The sequence below is a fragment of the Takifugu rubripes genome, chromosome 22 (assembly GCF_901000725.2).
Source record: "Takifugu rubripes chromosome 22, fTakRub1.2, whole genome shotgun sequence".
Classification (NCBI taxonomy): Eukaryota; Metazoa; Chordata; class Actinopteri; order Tetraodontiformes; family Tetraodontidae; genus Takifugu; species Takifugu rubripes.
In genome coordinates, this window is record NC_042306.1 from 1,336,061 (window position 1) to 1,353,211 (window position 17,151).

A 17,151-nucleotide genomic window follows, 5' to 3' on the forward strand; every position below is an offset into this window, starting at 1 on the left:
CAAGCGGCTCTGATAAGGGGTGGACACACAGTATTGAATTAAGTGCTTATCAGTGCCTTTACGTTCCATCCGGATGGACTCGATAATCCTCGCGGAGATTATCTAAAAGGCCACTTTGTTGTTGCTTTAATTGCTGGAATATCGTTTTTAACGTATGGAAGGCGCGGCGAGGCCTTCAAGGGCGGGGTCTGGGATTCACGAGCGAGAGCGTGACCTCCTTCAACACGCTAAATAGCTGCCTGACGGAAAAGGGAGAGGTGAGTTGGGGGGGGGGTCGAGCTGCTCCGCTTCGAGCGCCTTCTTCTTTAGATTTTTGGGTTAACGGCTTATTTTCACTTCCAGGCACTGTTCAAGGGCCCATTAATTGGCCCCTGTGGGATCCTGGAGCACAAAGCTTTAGATGTTCACATCTTGTCGGTGTTCTGTCACAACTGTGACAGTATTGTTGTAATCTGAGCTTGCTTTGGATCATTTTTGTCTTCTTAACAAGATCCCCGTCTGACTGGCTGCTTCCTCCCGTCTGGACACATCAGATTCCTCCCGTCAGACACCGGCAGCCAAAAGATGCTCAACTCTTTACAGGCACAGATGTTTTCCAGCTTGTCGGGGTTTTAATTTTTTAAACAAGAGGTTATAAATGAATAATTCCTTATCAGTTTTGCCATAATGAGATCAGCGGCTGCTGGGGGATTTTAATTTGCTTTTCAATACATTTGTTATTTATTTATGAAAGTCAACACAAATGGGACTAAGCTCGTTACCTGCTTCACATTTTTAATTATTCCATCAATAATTAATTCGCTGTAACAGCGAATTACAGGGACACGCAAAAAGAAAAAGATAATGAGGATCAGGGCTGCGCTCTGCAGCTTATCTGCAGCAGGTAAATATTGGCCGTGCACGTCAGTAAATCATTCACACGGGCAGAGGCTGCTGACCAAGTGGGTGGCGCTCTTATCTCCTCAGCTCGGCTCCTCCACCAGGGCCCAACGGCCCCTTCTGCCCTGGAATGAGGGCGGAGATGGAAGCGAGGAGGAGGAGCGCTGAACGTGGCCCATATTTGCTGCTTTGCTGGATCAACCTTCTCTCCTTTATTTGCATTCGGACCGTTGCTTCCTGCGTTAAACAGGGAACTATTTTCTTCCCTCTGACAGAGGAGAAGCAGGTCACAAGCAGCGGCGGGGACGTGCTAAGCTAAACACAACCAGACAGCTCCGCCGGCAGTTCCCTCCTTTCATTTCATCCGGTTTTATTTTCTCATTTTAAAAATCTACCCACAAAAAAGGGGCTTTGAAAATCTAAACAACGGCAAACAAAAGCAAAAACAACAATGCGAGTACAAGAAAAGAGGAGCAATAACCAAAAATACCCAGACACTCAATCAAATGAATAGGAAAGGTCACACAAACACAGCACTAATTAGCGCGTCTGTCCGCGTGCCGACCCTCGGACAGGTCGGGATCCCCGGGGGCGGATGGGAAAACGGAGCAGACCACAAGAAATATTTACACCTGATTAAATCTGCATAGTTTTCAGTGCAAACATGTTTAGTTTTAAGCCAGGAAGTAGCCGACAAAGAAACTAAGGGTGCCCAGACCTCCATCGAGCTTGTTCTTCTTCTCGTTTGCGTTGGGAGCGACAGCTAACACCAGGCCTCCGCACCCCCGCCCCGGCGGGAGGGGAACGCCCTCCTCCCCCACCGGCTCGCTCATGTCTTTCTGCAGACGTTTGCTAGCGTTTTGAACTTGGGGCCGAGCGTGTTCAGGAAGCCGAGGTCGTTGTCGTCGCCGAAGCCGCTGCAGCAGCCGACGGAGCCGGCCTCGGAGCCCACCCCCTCGAATCTGTAGTCGTGGACGGCGTCCTCGGCGTAGCGTTCGTCTTCCTGCGTTCCCAGGAACGGCAGCTTCTGCGAGACAAAGCGGAAGTCTGAGGACGCGTTATTCCCTGGGCCGGGCTGTGAGGGGAGGAGTTACGCCGCCATAACCCCAGCGCGCCCAGGATGTGACTGGCAGTCAGATATTACACGGCCAACAAACAACTAGCCAAGAAGTTGGAGGAATGCTATTTCTGGGTAAGAAGCCTGGAAATATTACAGTTTACGGAAGACACCATCAAACCTGGGAGAACAGGATTATAGCACACGTGAGAGTTAGCTAAGCCGTCCAGGATAACGGCGATATTAAACCTCAGAGAGTGAAAGAGGCGTCTCGGCGCGCACAATTCAAACACACTGCTCGGCTTCTTTCGGAAAACGATCCGGGCATCTTCACCTGCTGGAGATAGCGTCCGTTTGTTTGCCAGGTGTGATGAAAGCTGGAGTTCTGGGCCAGGTACCTGCCGTCCCCCCCCATCCCGCCATCGATGAAGTAATCTTGATTGAACTGCTGGGTGCCGTACTGGTTGTCGTACTGGCTGGAGTAGAAGTCCTGGATGTCGTTAGTAATGCCGGACTTGTACACCCCAGTCTTGAGGGTGCCCTGACCGAAGGAGCCCTGACCGCTGCCCCAGGTGCCCGTGTTGCCCTTCAACGTGCCTTTGGCTCCGGCGTCGCCTCCGAAGGGGGGGACGGTGATGAGGCTGGAATCCTGGAAGCACATGGGCTGAAATTAAAAACAGGAGTGGACGCGGGAGGTGGGCAGGAGCTGCGTCAGCCGTTGCCGTTACCACTTCTTCTCCGGGGGCCTCGGTGTTGGATTTGAGCAGGATTCCGCCGCCGTCTCCCGCGTCCTCCAGCTCCAGCTTCTCTTTCTTCATCACACACAAAAAGGCCACCAACAAGCCTGTCAAAGAGAGCGTTTGACTCATCTGAACCCAACTGGCTCCTCGTCACGGCAACAAGGCACCCGGCAACCTGAAAGTGTGTATCAGGCTGCGTCTGTTCTGGAGAACGTGTGTGGAACTCACAGAGCAGGAGGAGGAGGGCCAGAGGCAGCAGCAAGGCCAGCCACCCCAGGGACCCCAGGGACGAGGAGCTGTCCTGGGCCATGCAGGCCCCGTTCCTGCACTGGCACACCCTGACTGAAACCGTCTGTATTCCGCCGTTGCTCTGCAGATCTTTGACATCGATGTCGACCTCGTAGACTCTCCGAGGGAGGTCTTTCACCTGCTTCAGCACGGCGGCGGTACCTGGGGGGGGAAGGGGGGGGGGGGACAGGGAACAGCCATGTCACCCAGTCTGAGCTGATAAAGGATCCCTCACGCGCACGTACAGACGCGCCACAAAATCACTCTGCGTGCTTCACCTGTACGGCTGACGCCCGAGTGCACGTCCGCCTTTTTAAGGAAAATCCTTCAGATGTTTCCGGAGAGCAGCTAAAAGCATCGGCGCAGCCGTAATTGAATTATAAAACCACTTTTGTTCTCGACTGTTTCATTTCCAGCTCACTGGAATTTGCCGGCTGTCTGTGCGCTAACCCACCGCCACCTACCATTTAGAGATTCCAGAGACCATTTGCCATCGTTGTCAGGCGGCAAACTGAAGGAAAAGGGCGCCGAGAAGTGTCCAGCGTCCTTGTCTTCAGCGACGACCACGGTGGAGCCGCGCTCGCCTTCCTTCTCACAGATGAGCAGCTCGGCGGAGGGCAGGGTGGGCTTGTTGTCGTTGACGTCCTCGATCACGAGGATGACGGTTCCCGTGCTGCTCTTGGAGGCTGAAATAAAAGTGGCATCAGAAGAGGAAAATAGGAAGAAAAGCTTGTTTGATTATGAAAACTGTTCATTTAACCAGGAAAATGTGAGCAAGCGTTCCAACGTTGCCTGTTCTCATAAATATTCCCTTAAATGATTCTGACCTTTAAGAGCAGCTCTGATCAGGTTACATACTGATTACCCCAGACAGGTTACAGTGCAAATATTAGCCCGTTTTGAATATCAAATTAGCGTAAACGTAGCATCTGTCACACACACACACACACACACACACACACAGACACACACACACACACGCGTATAGGCACTTGTGTGTGTATCCTGTGAGCTGTCAACAACAGCTCCATTAGGTGAAACCAGTTTTCTGACATATTGCAACTTTCACCATCACCTAACTGTGAGTCACTCTAATTATCTTGTCCCAGCACGTCGCCCCACCCAGAGCTCTCAGGAGCGGAATGCTGCACGAGTCGGAATAAAACTCGCCGCCCTTTTATCTCCAGCAAAAACCAAACAGCTTCAGTCAATCGGCCTTTTGAGACACTGTGATTAGCGCTGTTAGCCGGGTCGGATCGGGCTGGTTCTAAAGCGACATCCAGCCACTGAATATTTGAACCTGTCCTCGTGGATTTGGGGCGTCGCCCCTGGAAACGCCCCAAAGCTGGTTTGTTCAGATTTGAGCGACTGAGGGTGGAGCAGGTGCTGCCGCTTCGCTGTCAATAAGTGATGAAGTTACAGATAAACAGGGAGGAAACAAAGGTTCATTTATGGAGGGGGTGGTCGGGAGATCCAGTCCTCGAGGAACACAATCCAGACGGGTTTTCCGTCCTACCAGGGGGGAACGACTTCACCAGGTAAAAGCTCGTCTGCCTGGTGGGACAGACGGCCCAGCTGGAATACGGCCCTTGAGGACTGGATGTCAGTCGCCCTGATTTACCGGGACCTTACCAGCATCCACGGCCTTCATGGTGAAGCTGTATTTTCCATCCTTGACATGCATTGACTCTCTGTCGATTGTGTTGGCCACCTTGAGGTCGCCGCTCTGTCTGTCCACATTGACCCAGGCTGCTGGTTCGCTGACCTTGTAATAACTGAGAGGAACCAGAGACACGTTCTTATTCAGCAGTCACACTCTGCCCTCTAGTGGCAAAGAGGGGCATCGCGGCTTAAATGTGGAACTTCATGAGAAAAACCCAAATAAAGATGGCTGACGTGATGCCGTTGCTGCTCTTTGTTTCCGGATCCAGAGCGCTGTATCGTCCTATCAGGGTGTTGTTTGGAATGTTTTCCTTGACGTTGAAGGTGATGTTGGGAGCTGAGAATTCCGGGCCCTCATCGACATTGAGGACGTTGAGATTCACTGGAATGGAGTTCCAGCCGGCGCTGGTGCCGCTCAGCTCAGCTTCGTTGCGGGCCGTGATCTCTAGCGCTACGGTTTTGGCCTTCTCGTGATCCAAGGCCTGGAGGGAGAGACTCTTTTTAAATCGTGTCCCCTCTGTGGGACAGGATTTTAAAAGCTGCCACTCACCTTCGACACATACAGCAGCGCGCCGTTGGTTTTGGGATCCGTTTCCACCCTGAAATTCCCATTTTCATTCCCTTTAGTTATTTCAAATTTAGAAACCCAGTTGGGCGTGTTCTCCAAATCCTTGTCGTTGACCGGGATTCGCAGGATGAACTTGTCAATTTCGTTCTCCTTCACGCTGGCGTCGTACTAAAGAGCGGGAAAAATTCAACGCTGAAATTCGGCCGCAGCGAGTTCAAAACGCCGCCCTGAACGTGTTCGTCACTCACGGACGTCTCCGTGAACGTCGGCGGGTTGTCGTTGATGTCGCCCACGACGATGGTGGCTGTGCCTGTGTTGGAGAGACCGCTCGAGGCGCCCGCCATGTCCTGGATTTTCACTGTGACCAGGTACTTATCTTTAGTCTAACGGGGGGGGGGGGGAAACAAAAGCCACAAAGTTGAAGCGAGAAATAAGAACGTGAGAAAAAGTGTCGGGATTCACCTCTCTGTCCAGGCTGTCCGTTACCGTGGTGATGACACCCGTATTTGGTTGAATGGAAAACAGGTTTAAACCATCCAGGAGAGTATATCGGATCTTGACGTGGTTGGTCCCTGGCTGGTCTCGGTCCGTGGCGTTTATCTTCCCCACCGTGGTGCCTGCAGCAGTCATGGGGGGGTCAGAACCAGGAGCGTGTCGCCGCCCATTCCTGCTGCGTCGTGCTCCTCACCTGCTTTGCTCTTCTCCAGCACCGTCACCTGCAGCGGGCCCGTGAAGGTGGGGGCGTTGTCGTTCATGTCGTCTATGACGATGCTGTAGGGCAGAGGGTCGTCCAGCTCCTTGTTGGTGCCCCGTTCGAAAACTCTGACCGTCAGCTGGAAGAGAAAACCCCGGAAGTCTTCACCTAGTGGGGTCCAAGCCCTGCAGCAGCTCCAGCCCTCCCCAGCCCTCCCCAGCCCTCCCCAGCCCTCCTCACCCATGGAAGTTATGTCCTCCCGAGCATTTAAACAATGCTGCCGGAGGCTGAGGGAGTCGTGGGCGCCACAACATCCACATTTTCCGCTCAAACTTACCGTAAATGACGGGAACTCCTCGCGATCGATTGTCTTGAGCGCGGAAAGCTTCCCCGTGTCGGAATCAAATTTAAAAACATTGACTGGGTGCTGGTTGTAGCCAGGGCCGCTGATGGTGTAGTAAACCTTGTTATTGGCTGCCACCTCCGACTCCAGCTGCAAACACAAATCCAACCATTCACGTGGAATCGCGCATCCGGGGATGCTTAAACTATCAAATTAAATCAGTCAGCTGTGGTTCTGGAACAGGAACTGCAGTAGGTGTTTGTCAGTCAGATAAGGGGGGGGGGGGGGGGGGCAGCCTGAGAACACGAATTTGTTAGTGTGGTTTCAAAAGAAAATCTTCAGTTTTACCGTTTCAAGGTATTTTGGAAAAGGCCCTTTGTCGTTCTCCAGGAGGTTGTAGGGTGGGGGGCTCCAGCGTCTCTTGAAGCGCCTCAGCACCACTTCACCGCTGGACTGGAACGCGCAGAAATGGGGGGGGGGGGGGGTTATCGACTGGAAGGGCGTTTATTCTGAGAGGAGACCCGAGAAATATCCCACCTTTCTACCGTCCCGCGGCGGAGCGCAGATAAGGCGGACGGTGAGGTGGCTGGTGGCCCCCCCGCTGTCTCGGGCACTCACGGAAAATACGCGCCCCGCTGGGGACACCACCATCGGGGCCGCCACTTCGATTTTTCCGGCTCCGCTGATTGCAAAATTCGAGTCCGTCAAAGTTAAAGTGGCCGATTTTCTGAGGCAGTTGGAAACGTCAACTGGGGGGGGGGGAGAGGTCGTTAACGGCGGTCAGAGCGCAGCGTTAATGGTGGAACTCGCAGCGCATACAAACCTTTGGGGATTCGGTATCCAGGCTGGATCATCTGCGGTACTTCCACCTGAACAAAGCCCGTCCGGAAACATGACTCCGTCCGGGAAACGACCTGGAGCGAAAATGGTGGGCTGGTGAAAGGTTCTGGCTCCATAAAACAGCACTAAAGTGGAAAGTTCAACATGTCTGTCTTGGCCGAAGCCACTTGAAGGTAAAGAGGAGCTCACCAACGCCAGGGCGCACAGGAAAACCACAACCCTCCACATCTTGGGCAACATTTGGAGACGGTGCGGGTCTGCAAGCAGAGCCAGGTGATCCAAAGCCCGACAGAAGACACTCTTTTCCCGCACTTGTGTTCTGACTCGGTCGACGGTGAGTCAGGAGGGAGGCGCACCTTAGCTGCCCCACCCAGGAGACTCCCAGTGAGCCGGGCTGACTTCTATGTGCTCGTCAACTCCCCGCTACTTCAGTCCCTGTAAAGCTTCTGCATTCTTTATGGTTCCTCCGCCAGGGGGAAACGTTGCACCGAGGTTCTGCCGGAGGAACCTTGCGGAACAATGCAGCAGAACTATTTCACACTATTCCTGCAAAACCCTCAAAAACACATTCGGTTCATATTCTGAGCAGATGTGGCTTGTGAGCATTTTTCGGCCATATTTGATAGATAATGACTTCTTTGTCTGTTTTGTTCTCTATCTTGGCTCTGCAAAAGACCCTGCACAGGATATTGACACCCCCCTACCCCCCACCCTCCACTCCTCTCCTTTCTCCAGCTCCACTGAGCTGCTCACTTAGCACTGCAGGAATGTGTGCTGAATAGAGCCTGTGGGGGGTGGGGGGGTGGGGGGGGGGGCTCCATTCCCACAGCGGAGCTCACTATCTCTATAAAACTGATAAAGCATGAGGGCACCCAGCGTCCCGGGTCCCTGTGAGCCTGCCTTGCTTCTGTAAAGTTGGTTGGGCTTTTTTGAAAGAACACTGGGAAACGCAGCCCCCACGAGAACAGGAAAGGTGAGAAAAATGCCAGGAAGGCTGCTGTGGGTCCGGGGCGTGGACATAATGAAGCTCAAAGTCTTCATAGTAAATATAGAAACCACTCCAACCCCCCCTGGCTAAAATAAAGTCAATTTTCATAATGGAGCAGAAAGGTGCTGGGTTAAGCACCTTAAAAACCTGTGTTTCCAGTGCTGGAATAACAGAGAATAGGAACATTTATTGTTCCTCTTGGAACAAAATTAGGACAAATCCACAGTCGGGGACTGAAAAGTCCCCAAAGAGACTTTTAGCATGTGTGGGCTTGGAAATGTGCAACTTTTACCCTCGTCTGCATCGAGCTTATTTCACTACATTTATACAGTAAATGTCCCTTTAAATATTTATTTGGAATAAAGAAAAATAAGAAGTGTCTGAAGCAGCAAAGTCACAGACCAGAGCTGATTTTGTTCATGCGCGCGCATTCATGAGCGCACCTATTCAACACTGTCTCCCGTCCTGTCGGACCAGTGCCCTGGGGAGGCAGGGTGGGGCAGCCATTCTTAATTCAGTTTTGGTTTTTAACAAGACTATGACTAATGAATGTGTCACTAATCTCTGGGCAGGTGTCACTCATTAGTTTAGAGTCTCCGTTCTTCAAGAAGAGGTCGTAAAAGGTTTATTCCTTCAGGTTCCATTGCAGGTTTGCACGAACACCTGTCACTAAAAGAGCCCCAAAGACACACAGGAAGTGGCTACTCTCTCAAGCTGTCATCATTATGATTATTAGTGTACTTTATTACTCTCACAGTGGGGAAATGACTGTTTTTACACTGTTTATTACACATGGGATATATGTGAACACACAATGAGCACGAGCACATGTGATCGTTAAAGGAGAGGTGACAAAGTGAACGAGCCGCCCCCGACAGGTGCCCTGAGCGTTCGGGACTCGGCACCTTGCTCAAGGGCACCTCAGCAGTGCTCTGAAAATGTCCCACCACCTCTTCTGCTACCTTCCCTTTTTTGGCCTGACTAAATATTCCCTGCAGCACAAGGTCACAATCAATGTTTAGTGAGATAGTGAAGATGTTCTGAAGCGGGTTTTTAGCACTGTCCGTGAACGAGTCTCTTCAGTCTAACCCTAACCCTCTAACCCTAACAATCTAACCCTCTAACTCTAACCCTAACCCTCTAACTCTAACCCTCTAACTCTAACCCTTTAACCCTAACCCTAACCCTGTAACTCTAACTCTAACCCTAACCCCTAACCCTAACCCTAACTCTAACCCTAAGCCTAAACCTAAGCCTAAACCTAAGCCTAAGCCTAAGCCTAACCCTAACTCTAAGCCTAAGCCTAAGCCTAACCCTAAACCTAAGCCTAAGCCTAAGCCTAACCCTAACTCTAAGCCTAAGCCTAAGCCTAACCCTAAGACTAAGCCTAACTCTAAGCCTGTGCTGAAGAACCTCCTGACTCAGACAGCCGCTCCTGTCCCTCCCTTATTCCGTCAGACAGACAGCAAATTTAATTTCTGTCATATGATTCATTTGAAACCAGATTATGATGAATTTTCACAGGCACTCCCATGAAAACACCTAAGAGAGAAAAGGTCAGGGTGGGGCGATGCTTCGGGTGTGCACCTGCCTAATAAACCCGGTATTCTTTCTTTTAAAATGAGGAACTATTTACTTTTCCTCTTTGTTTTGCGGTTAAACCATGAACCAGAAGGGAAAGTGTATCGAGCAATGAGAGAATAAGACTTCCCTCTGTCACACACCTCTGGAAGGGAAAGTTTCTGGCAACAGGGTCGCCATGGTGACCCGTTGTCTTCTCCGAGCGGGCGGCCTTTGCGTGCGCGCACACAGGCTCCAGTGTGCAGCTGAATATTTATGAGTGGTGAGGTGCACCGGGAATGTCACAGGGACGGGTCAAGTTTCACAGATGGGTTAGAAAGCTGCTGCCAGGAGTTTATTCTGGTTGGATGCGAGGATAAATCATTAATGGAGAACTCGGGCACAAACGTGTGAAATCAACCCGCAGAAATGACAGTCATATGACTATCAACAGTCACGCATGTGCTCGTGATTGATACTTTTGGTTACGATTTTCCTGTCGGTGCCCTCATTAGACGCAAAAGAGCTTCACAGAAATATTACTGCTATGCACTAAGGAGACACCTCCTCATATCTGCTGGCGCGCAACCAGGCAGGGAGACGCCGCCTATCGCTGGAAAAAAAAAAAAAGGAAAAAAAAAGTTCCTGCCCTTGCGGAGAGGGTCAGAGTCTGAACACAACGGAGGAATTATACAGTTTGGGACGCGAGTTCTCTTCATCGTGAGGGTTTCCAGGCTTCCCAGGCCGGATGGCTCCGCTGTTCAAAGGCAGCTTTTTGGTCCTATTGGCGTCTTTACTAGCGGTAAGTGAAGCGCGTCTGGACCGTCGGGGGTTGAGGCGTGTACCAGAAAATACGTTGGAATCCACGGGAGTGGCTGTTACGCAGCCAGAGTTCGGCTCCTTCTCGAAGTGAATTCTTAATTGCAGCGGGGAAAGTCAAGATTAAATGTGTCCGTGTTGACGCAGACCCGGAACAGCCCGGCTCCACTTGCCTCTGTGACAGAGCAGCGCTCATATTTCGCTGCAGGTTTGTCACCTGGGGGGTCCACATTGTCCTATTCTCTCATTTAATCCAAATAAAATGTACATTTAATTGTTTAAAACCTCCTTTGGACTGAAGACGTGCTATTTTTGCTGTACGACATTTGAGTTGGGAGCTGCTGTAATGGGCCTGTCATCATTGTTTACCTGCAGATTGTTCCTGTGGGGGCTGAAGGAAAAGGCCCAGTGCTGCACAGAGAAAAGAGGAACTGGATCAGCGCTCCCAGACATCTGAAGGAGAACCAAGACTACACCGGTTATCCAAACATCGCCAGAGTATGTCCTCTAGCAACCACATTTTTCTGAAATAGCAGCACATGAACGCCCGTTTCCACCGGCAGGATCCTCTTTCATGCTTAAACGTTGAAACCGTGACCCGAGTGAACCAGTTACTGAAACCAACAGACTAGTTTTCCCATCCAACACTGATGAGTAACACTGAGTCACCCTCAGAGCCAAACACCGACACCTGTTTATGTTGTTTGGTTTCACTGATATTCTCCTAGGAATATTTGCTGATGCCTGTTGGGTGGGGTCCTCACCAATACGGGAGTGTCTGACTGTGTTATTCTAATAATATTTCTTTCAGATAAAAGTTACACAACACAAGTTCATGAACCTTTTCCTTTGTGTAATTCTCGGTTTTCTGGTTTGTTTTTCAGATCCGCTCGGATAAAGAGAATTATACAAAGATATTTTACTCTCTGTCCGGTCCCGGGGTCGACCAGCCACCTTTAAATGTATTCAGTGTCGACCCCAACAGCGGCTTTGTGAAAATCCACTCCATTCTGGACAGGGAGGAGGTCGCTAATTATACTGTAAGAACAACGTTACTTTAAAAAAAAAAATTGAAGCAAAAAAGATTTGCATGGTCCAAAGTTGAGTTTTGTCCTCGTTTTGTTCCTGTAGCTGAAAGGTATAGCGCGGTATCCTGATGGGTCCCTTGCTGAAAGCGACATTGACCTCAGGATCACCGTTGATGACGAGAACGACAACCCGCCCATCGTCAAGTTGCAGCAAGTCGGATACGTGGACGAGGCGAGCGCAGCGGGTATTGCTTGAGGAATCCAGCTACCTTCATTACGTTTGGAACTGTGTTGAACTTCTGCTCCCGTTGGTCACTTCTAGGTACTGTTGTGATGAAAGTGATCTGTACTGATGCTGACGAGCCAGGCACCCAACACACCAAGCTCTTCTACCAAATTGCAAGTGAGAGCAACCCGGATGGGTTGTTCTACATCAACTCTCAAACCGGAGAGGTGATGGTTCAAGAAAGCAGCCTGGACAGGGAGGTGAGTGACTCGGCTACACCATAGTAACAATCAGGACACAGACAATTACAAACGGAATTTGGATGAGGGAAGATGGAAATCGATGTGTTGTGTCTCCTGACGTGTCACTTTAGACACGGGATTCCTACAAGTTGACTATAATAGCGGTAGACATGAACGGGCAGCCCGAGGGAAACACAGGAACCGGAGAGATCGAGGTGAAAATTACGGACATAAATGACAACATTCCAGTCCTGGATAAAGACTCGGTGGGTTCCTCACAATAAATGCCGACTTACCAGCGGGCAGGCGTGTTTCTCTAAAGCAGATGTTGGTATTTGCAGTACGAGGGCAGCATAGAGGAAAACACCGTCAACAAGGAAGTGATGCGGTTCAAAGCCTTTGACATGGACGTTCCTGACACCGCCAACTGGCTGGCTGACTTCAAAATCATTTCCGGAAATGAGGCAGGCTATTTCGATATCACTACCGACCCTAAGACCAACGAGGGGATTCTCATCATTAACAAGGTAAAAGACTCATTTTCATGGACTGAGCGTGTCAAAGTGTGAAATGACGACGTCACTAAACAAGAGCCTGGTCTTTGAATTTGTAGCCGTTGGACTATGAGGACCTGAAGGAAATTAATTTGGGAGTGGTTGTTAACAACAAAGCACCCTATAACTTTGGAACTGGAGGAGGAGGAGGAGGTGGTGGAGGCGGAGGTGGTGGAGGAGGAGGAGGTGGAGGAGGAGGTGGAGGAGGAGGTGGAGGAGGTGGAGGAGGAGGTGGAGGAGGAGGAGGAGGGTCCGTTTACCAAAAACCCTACAATGTAAAAATCAACGTTCTCAATGAGAAAGAAGGCCCCCGCTTCCAACCAGGCGTCAAAGTAGTGCCTCTCTCCGAGGATAGCAGCTCCATCGACCTGCAGAAGATCATCACCAACTACGCCGCGATTGACACGGACACCCTACAGACGGCCACCAACGTGAGGTACAGCAGATCTCTTCGTCACGTCTCTGAAAGGCTTCGGTTTCTGTGAGTGATCCTTGATCTCTCCTCCCATCCGCGGACCGTCCCGCTCCATCCGCCAGGTACGCCAAAATTCGTGACGAGGACAACTGGTTGATCATCGACGAGAAAACGGCAGATATCAGGCTGAATAAAATGCCCGACAGAGAGTCCAAGTACTTGAAAAATGGAACGTATTATGCTGAAATCATCTGCATCACCAACGGTGAGTTCACCGTGCATATGAGCGCCGTGGCGCCCCAGCTGACACATTAAGTAAACCTCTTTCTTTTATTCCACGCCTTTCAGATATGCCCTCAAAAACAGCCACAGGGACCATCGCCATCCAGGTGGAGGACTTTAACGACCACTGTCCGACTCTAACCAGCACGACAGAAACCATGTGCCACTGGGACAATTTCGTCTACGTCACGGCTAAAGACGAAGATGATTTCCCCAACTCGGCGCCATTTGACTTCACTGTCATCGAAGAGAGCAGTAAGGGAAAGTGGGTTGTGGAGCCACTCAATGGTAGGTTTGATGGATCTGGGAACATCAGGTGCAGGACATTCAGCTGCTGGATGTGTTCAATGTTGCTCTCTTCCGACCCCAGAGAGCACCATCATCCTGAGGGAGCAGGAAAAACTGTGGCCAGGCATTTACCAAGTGGCGGTGGAAGTCAAAGACCAACAGGGAAAGTCATGCGGAGATGTTCAGATGGATGTCGTTGTTTGTACTTGCCACGAGGACAGCAGAACCTGTGTGCCTCGCAGCGCGACGAGTTCAAACTTCTCCACTTCGGGGATCTTGCTCCTCCTTCTGGGGCTGCTGCTTTTGCTGCGTGAGTCACCAACTTTCCTTCCCTCTCCTGCTCATACGTGTTGGTGCAGGCTTTTCAATTCTTCGGAAGGGTGGGTCACACCAAGCGACAGGGATTGTGGCTCTTGCTCGTGTTGATTGTGTTCCCAGCGAGTAACAGCCACTCGGGGAAGTAAACAACACACTAGAGTTTGGTAGTCATGTGAACCGGAACGTCTACGTGCATCGTAAAACCTGTGGGCGCTTTGTTTGTTTGCTTCAGTGGTGCCTCTTTTCCTGATGTTCTGCCTGTGCGGAGGGGCAGCAGGTGCCGGGAATTTCAAAACCATTCCGTATGACACCAAACAACAGCTGATCTCGTACCACACCGAGGGACAGGGAGAAGACAAGGTACTTCAGCCTGAATAGCAATCGTACATCCCACTGGCTTTGGGATGATAGGTGGACGCTTTGGGTCGCCTCTGCCGAGCACCGACCACAGCAAAAGTTTGAACATTCCTCTTCTCTCTTAGGAAATTCCGCTTCTCCAAACCCCAGTGGAAGTAGGTGGTGGAGGAGTAAAGATCAGAGACATGAAGAACTACGGAAAGGGGCAGCATGATCTGATCGACATGGGAATGGCAGCAGGTGGTGGAGGTGTAGGTGGTGGCACAATGACAATGGATGGGTTCAACCGCTACGGCGAGCACATTGATATGGAATACGCGAATGGCGGAACGATGCTGGGACAAGGAAATTACTCGCAATACAGTGGTGGGTTCGTTGACGGAATGGCTCTGTCCAGCGAGTTCCTGGGGGAGTATTATTCCAACGTAAGTACGCCGAATGGCAGTAAGGGCGCCGAACGTGATCACGAATTAAGGCTGACCTTCATGTGTCCTGCTGTGTTTATTTGCAGAAATCCAACCACGCAGCACAGCAATTCCAGGAGAAGAACGCCATGATGGTGTATGATTATGAGGGTAAAGAGTCCCCGGCAGGCTCTGTAGGGTGCTGCAGCCTTCATGAGAATGATGACGACCTTTCTTTTCTCAATGACCTCGGCCCTAAATTCAAAACCCTGGCGGAGATCTGTACGGGCTCGGCCATCGTGACTGAGTCGGTTCCTCCTCCGAGAGCAGTGTCTCCTGTCCAGATTCCCCCTTCCACTCACACACATGTCCACACGCACACGGAAACCGTTAGGGACAGGGACCGGGTCAATGTCGATCACACCGCCAGTGTGGCAGGATCAGCGTCCTCCACATTCATTCAGGAGGAGCGAGTGTCTGAGACAATCCAGGTTCCACCCGCTCTTCCCAAGGTTCAAGTCCAGGACAAGATCGTGGTTCCCAGTCAGACAGTGCTAGTGCAGCAGCCAGCCATGTATTACACCACAACACCCATGTACGTAATGGAGTCCAATCCCCAAATGGTGCTTGTAGCAGGTGGTGCCCAGCAGGCCGTAGGTCAGGTAGGTCAGGTAGGCCTGAGCCAGGGGCTGGTGCAGGTTGGAGGCCTGCAAGCTCCCCAGGGTGTGGTTCTCGTTGACAGGCAAGTAGGTGGTCTAACAGGCAGAGTGTCACACGGCCTTTCACAAGGAACCAGACAGGTGTTGGTGGAAAATGGGTCATTGAGTGGACAGCAGGTCGCTCATATAGCACCAGGCTATGTTCAGGTCCAGATGCCCAGAGCGAAGGGTTCTGAAGTCAGGAGTCAAGGCAAGCAGGTGAAAACCCAGAGTTATTCACTCGCTTCCCGTGGTTCAGTCGGGTCGAGTGAACTGTTGGTAGAGAATGGGTCGCTGGCTGGACAGCAGGTCGCTCATATAGCACCAGGCTTTGTTCAGGTCCAGGTGCCTAGAGAGATCGGGTCAGACCTCAGGAGCCAAGGCAAGCAGGTGAAAATCCAGAGTTATTCACACGCTTCTCGTGGTTCAGCCGGTTCCAGTGAGGACTATGCCCAGACAACCACACCCAAGATACAAGGCTCCCAGAGAGTGGTTGTGCAACACAAGAAGGTCTCAGTGACTGAGAAAACTCTGGACTCAAATACAGGTGTGTAAAGCGGCTTTTACGACACTTCTGCCACGCTTAATTGCTCCAGTTTGTTCAAACGTGGCAAAAACAAACAGGGAGGCAGCAGATGGCCCAATAAGAAGACAGGATCAGAGGCACTTTAGCTTAAATCTGAATCTTTACGCTACAGGTGAGACAAACTGGACCGTCTGTCGGGTCTCTTTTCATTAAAACCCAGCAGCAGGAACACCTTTTTTCTGGTGGGGGAACAAAAACTGCAGCTCTTAACGTGTTGCTGAGTGCCTACACACCACACAAGACATCCCTAAAACATCACAGCTACACCAGCTATACCGGAACCATCAGCAGGGGCAGTTAAATTCTGACAAAATGTCATCAGCTGCAGATCAAGGAAGAGAACCCTGGCACGAGCTGGAGCTCTTATGAGAGCTCTCCCTCGGGTCAGGGTTCACAACTAATCACAAGCAAGTTTAGAATAACACAACAACAACAACATATATGATCTAGGTTCGGTGCATCCCAAATGTAAAGTAAAGCAGAACTCATTTTCTTCTGGCTGAGATGGTCGTGGGGCATCTTTTGTCACAGTCTCGCTATCGCATCTGCTCTTTAGATCTTTTCAAGTTTTTTTTTTAAATCAAGCAGTGTGTGTTATATGGGTGTGTGCGGCTTACGTGGAAATAGTGCACATGATGAACTTTGTACTTTGAATAGATGTTTGAATGATTCCATGCGCCAAGAAGGGATTCAGCTCTTTTATCAGTGGACACACGGCAGCTCGACCTCTGACTACTGCCGAAGACCTCTCATTTATTCTTCGTTATTTGGACGGGATGTAAAAATTCTGTAAAATACTATGATGGCCCAGTTTTTTACTCGTGTGTGTGTGTGTGCTGTACCATGAATAGACATTTAATGTGTGTGTTTTTTACTGTGGTTTTTGAGGGTTATTCATGTCTAGGCAGTGTAATAACACGTATCTGTGGAGCACTGAAAGATCCGAGGGAAACACTGATTCAACAGTACATTTTATGATGCTTTTTTTTCTGTAATATCTTTGTTGCTGGTTACTGTTTGCTCTTCTCCACCACACAAGCATTAGTAAAGCAATAGTCACCACATGATGAAGCATGTTTTTATTCATGTCTCTCTTTTTTTTTTTTGGAGTTAGTGGGCTGAAAACATTACATACACAACCACAAATACATGTACGAACAAACGCAGACATTCAGAAAGCAACAAAAAAAACACACTTCATTAACATTTAATGAGGTATTTCCTTCCCCGAACAAAAAGGTCTATTTTGGTTGCGTTGTAAATGCTAACGGCTAAATATCCAGGTGAAGCCTATACTACACACTCTTAAAGTAAT

The 17,151-nt window shown here is 50.4% G+C and overlaps 2 protein-coding genes across 2 annotated transcripts; one reads left to right on the forward strand and one right to left on the reverse strand.

Moving 5' to 3' along the window:
• Nucleotides 1-757: 757 nt before the first annotated feature.
• On the reverse strand, nt 758-7,511 carry LOC101064516 (desmocollin-2-like). Its single transcript, XM_011618834.2, has 16 exons — nt 7,261-7,511; nt 7,055-7,145; nt 6,769-6,980; nt 6,580-6,684; nt 6,226-6,381; nt 5,883-6,027; nt 5,657-5,811; nt 5,443-5,577; nt 5,177-5,362; nt 4,861-5,108; nt 4,597-4,739; nt 3,429-3,650; nt 2,905-3,126; nt 2,665-2,780; nt 2,271-2,585; nt 758-1,906 (listed from the first exon to the last, which is right to left on the reverse strand). Exons 1-16 carry the CDS (start codon nt 7,309-7,311, stop codon nt 1,709-1,711), a joined length of 2,700 nt encoding a protein of 899 aa, XP_011617136.2. The 5' UTR covers nt 7,312-7,511; the 3' UTR covers nt 758-1,708.
• Nucleotides 7,512-10,251: 2,740 nt separating this feature from the next.
• On the forward strand, nt 10,252-16,903 carry LOC101064287 (desmoglein-2-like). The gene is made up of 14 exons (XM_029830993.1): nt 10,252-10,421; nt 10,814-10,936; nt 11,323-11,478; nt 11,570-11,711; nt 11,789-11,952; nt 12,066-12,200; nt 12,276-12,461; nt 12,548-12,924; nt 13,026-13,168; nt 13,252-13,473; nt 13,556-13,783; nt 14,024-14,151; nt 14,274-14,573; nt 14,660-16,903. The coding sequence occupies exons 1-14, from the start codon at nt 10,368-10,370 to the stop codon at nt 15,803-15,805; spliced, it is 3,504 nt and encodes a 1,167-aa protein (XP_029686853.1). The 5' UTR covers nt 10,252-10,367; the 3' UTR covers nt 15,806-16,903.
• The last annotated feature ends 248 nt before the right edge of the window (nt 16,904-17,151 follow it).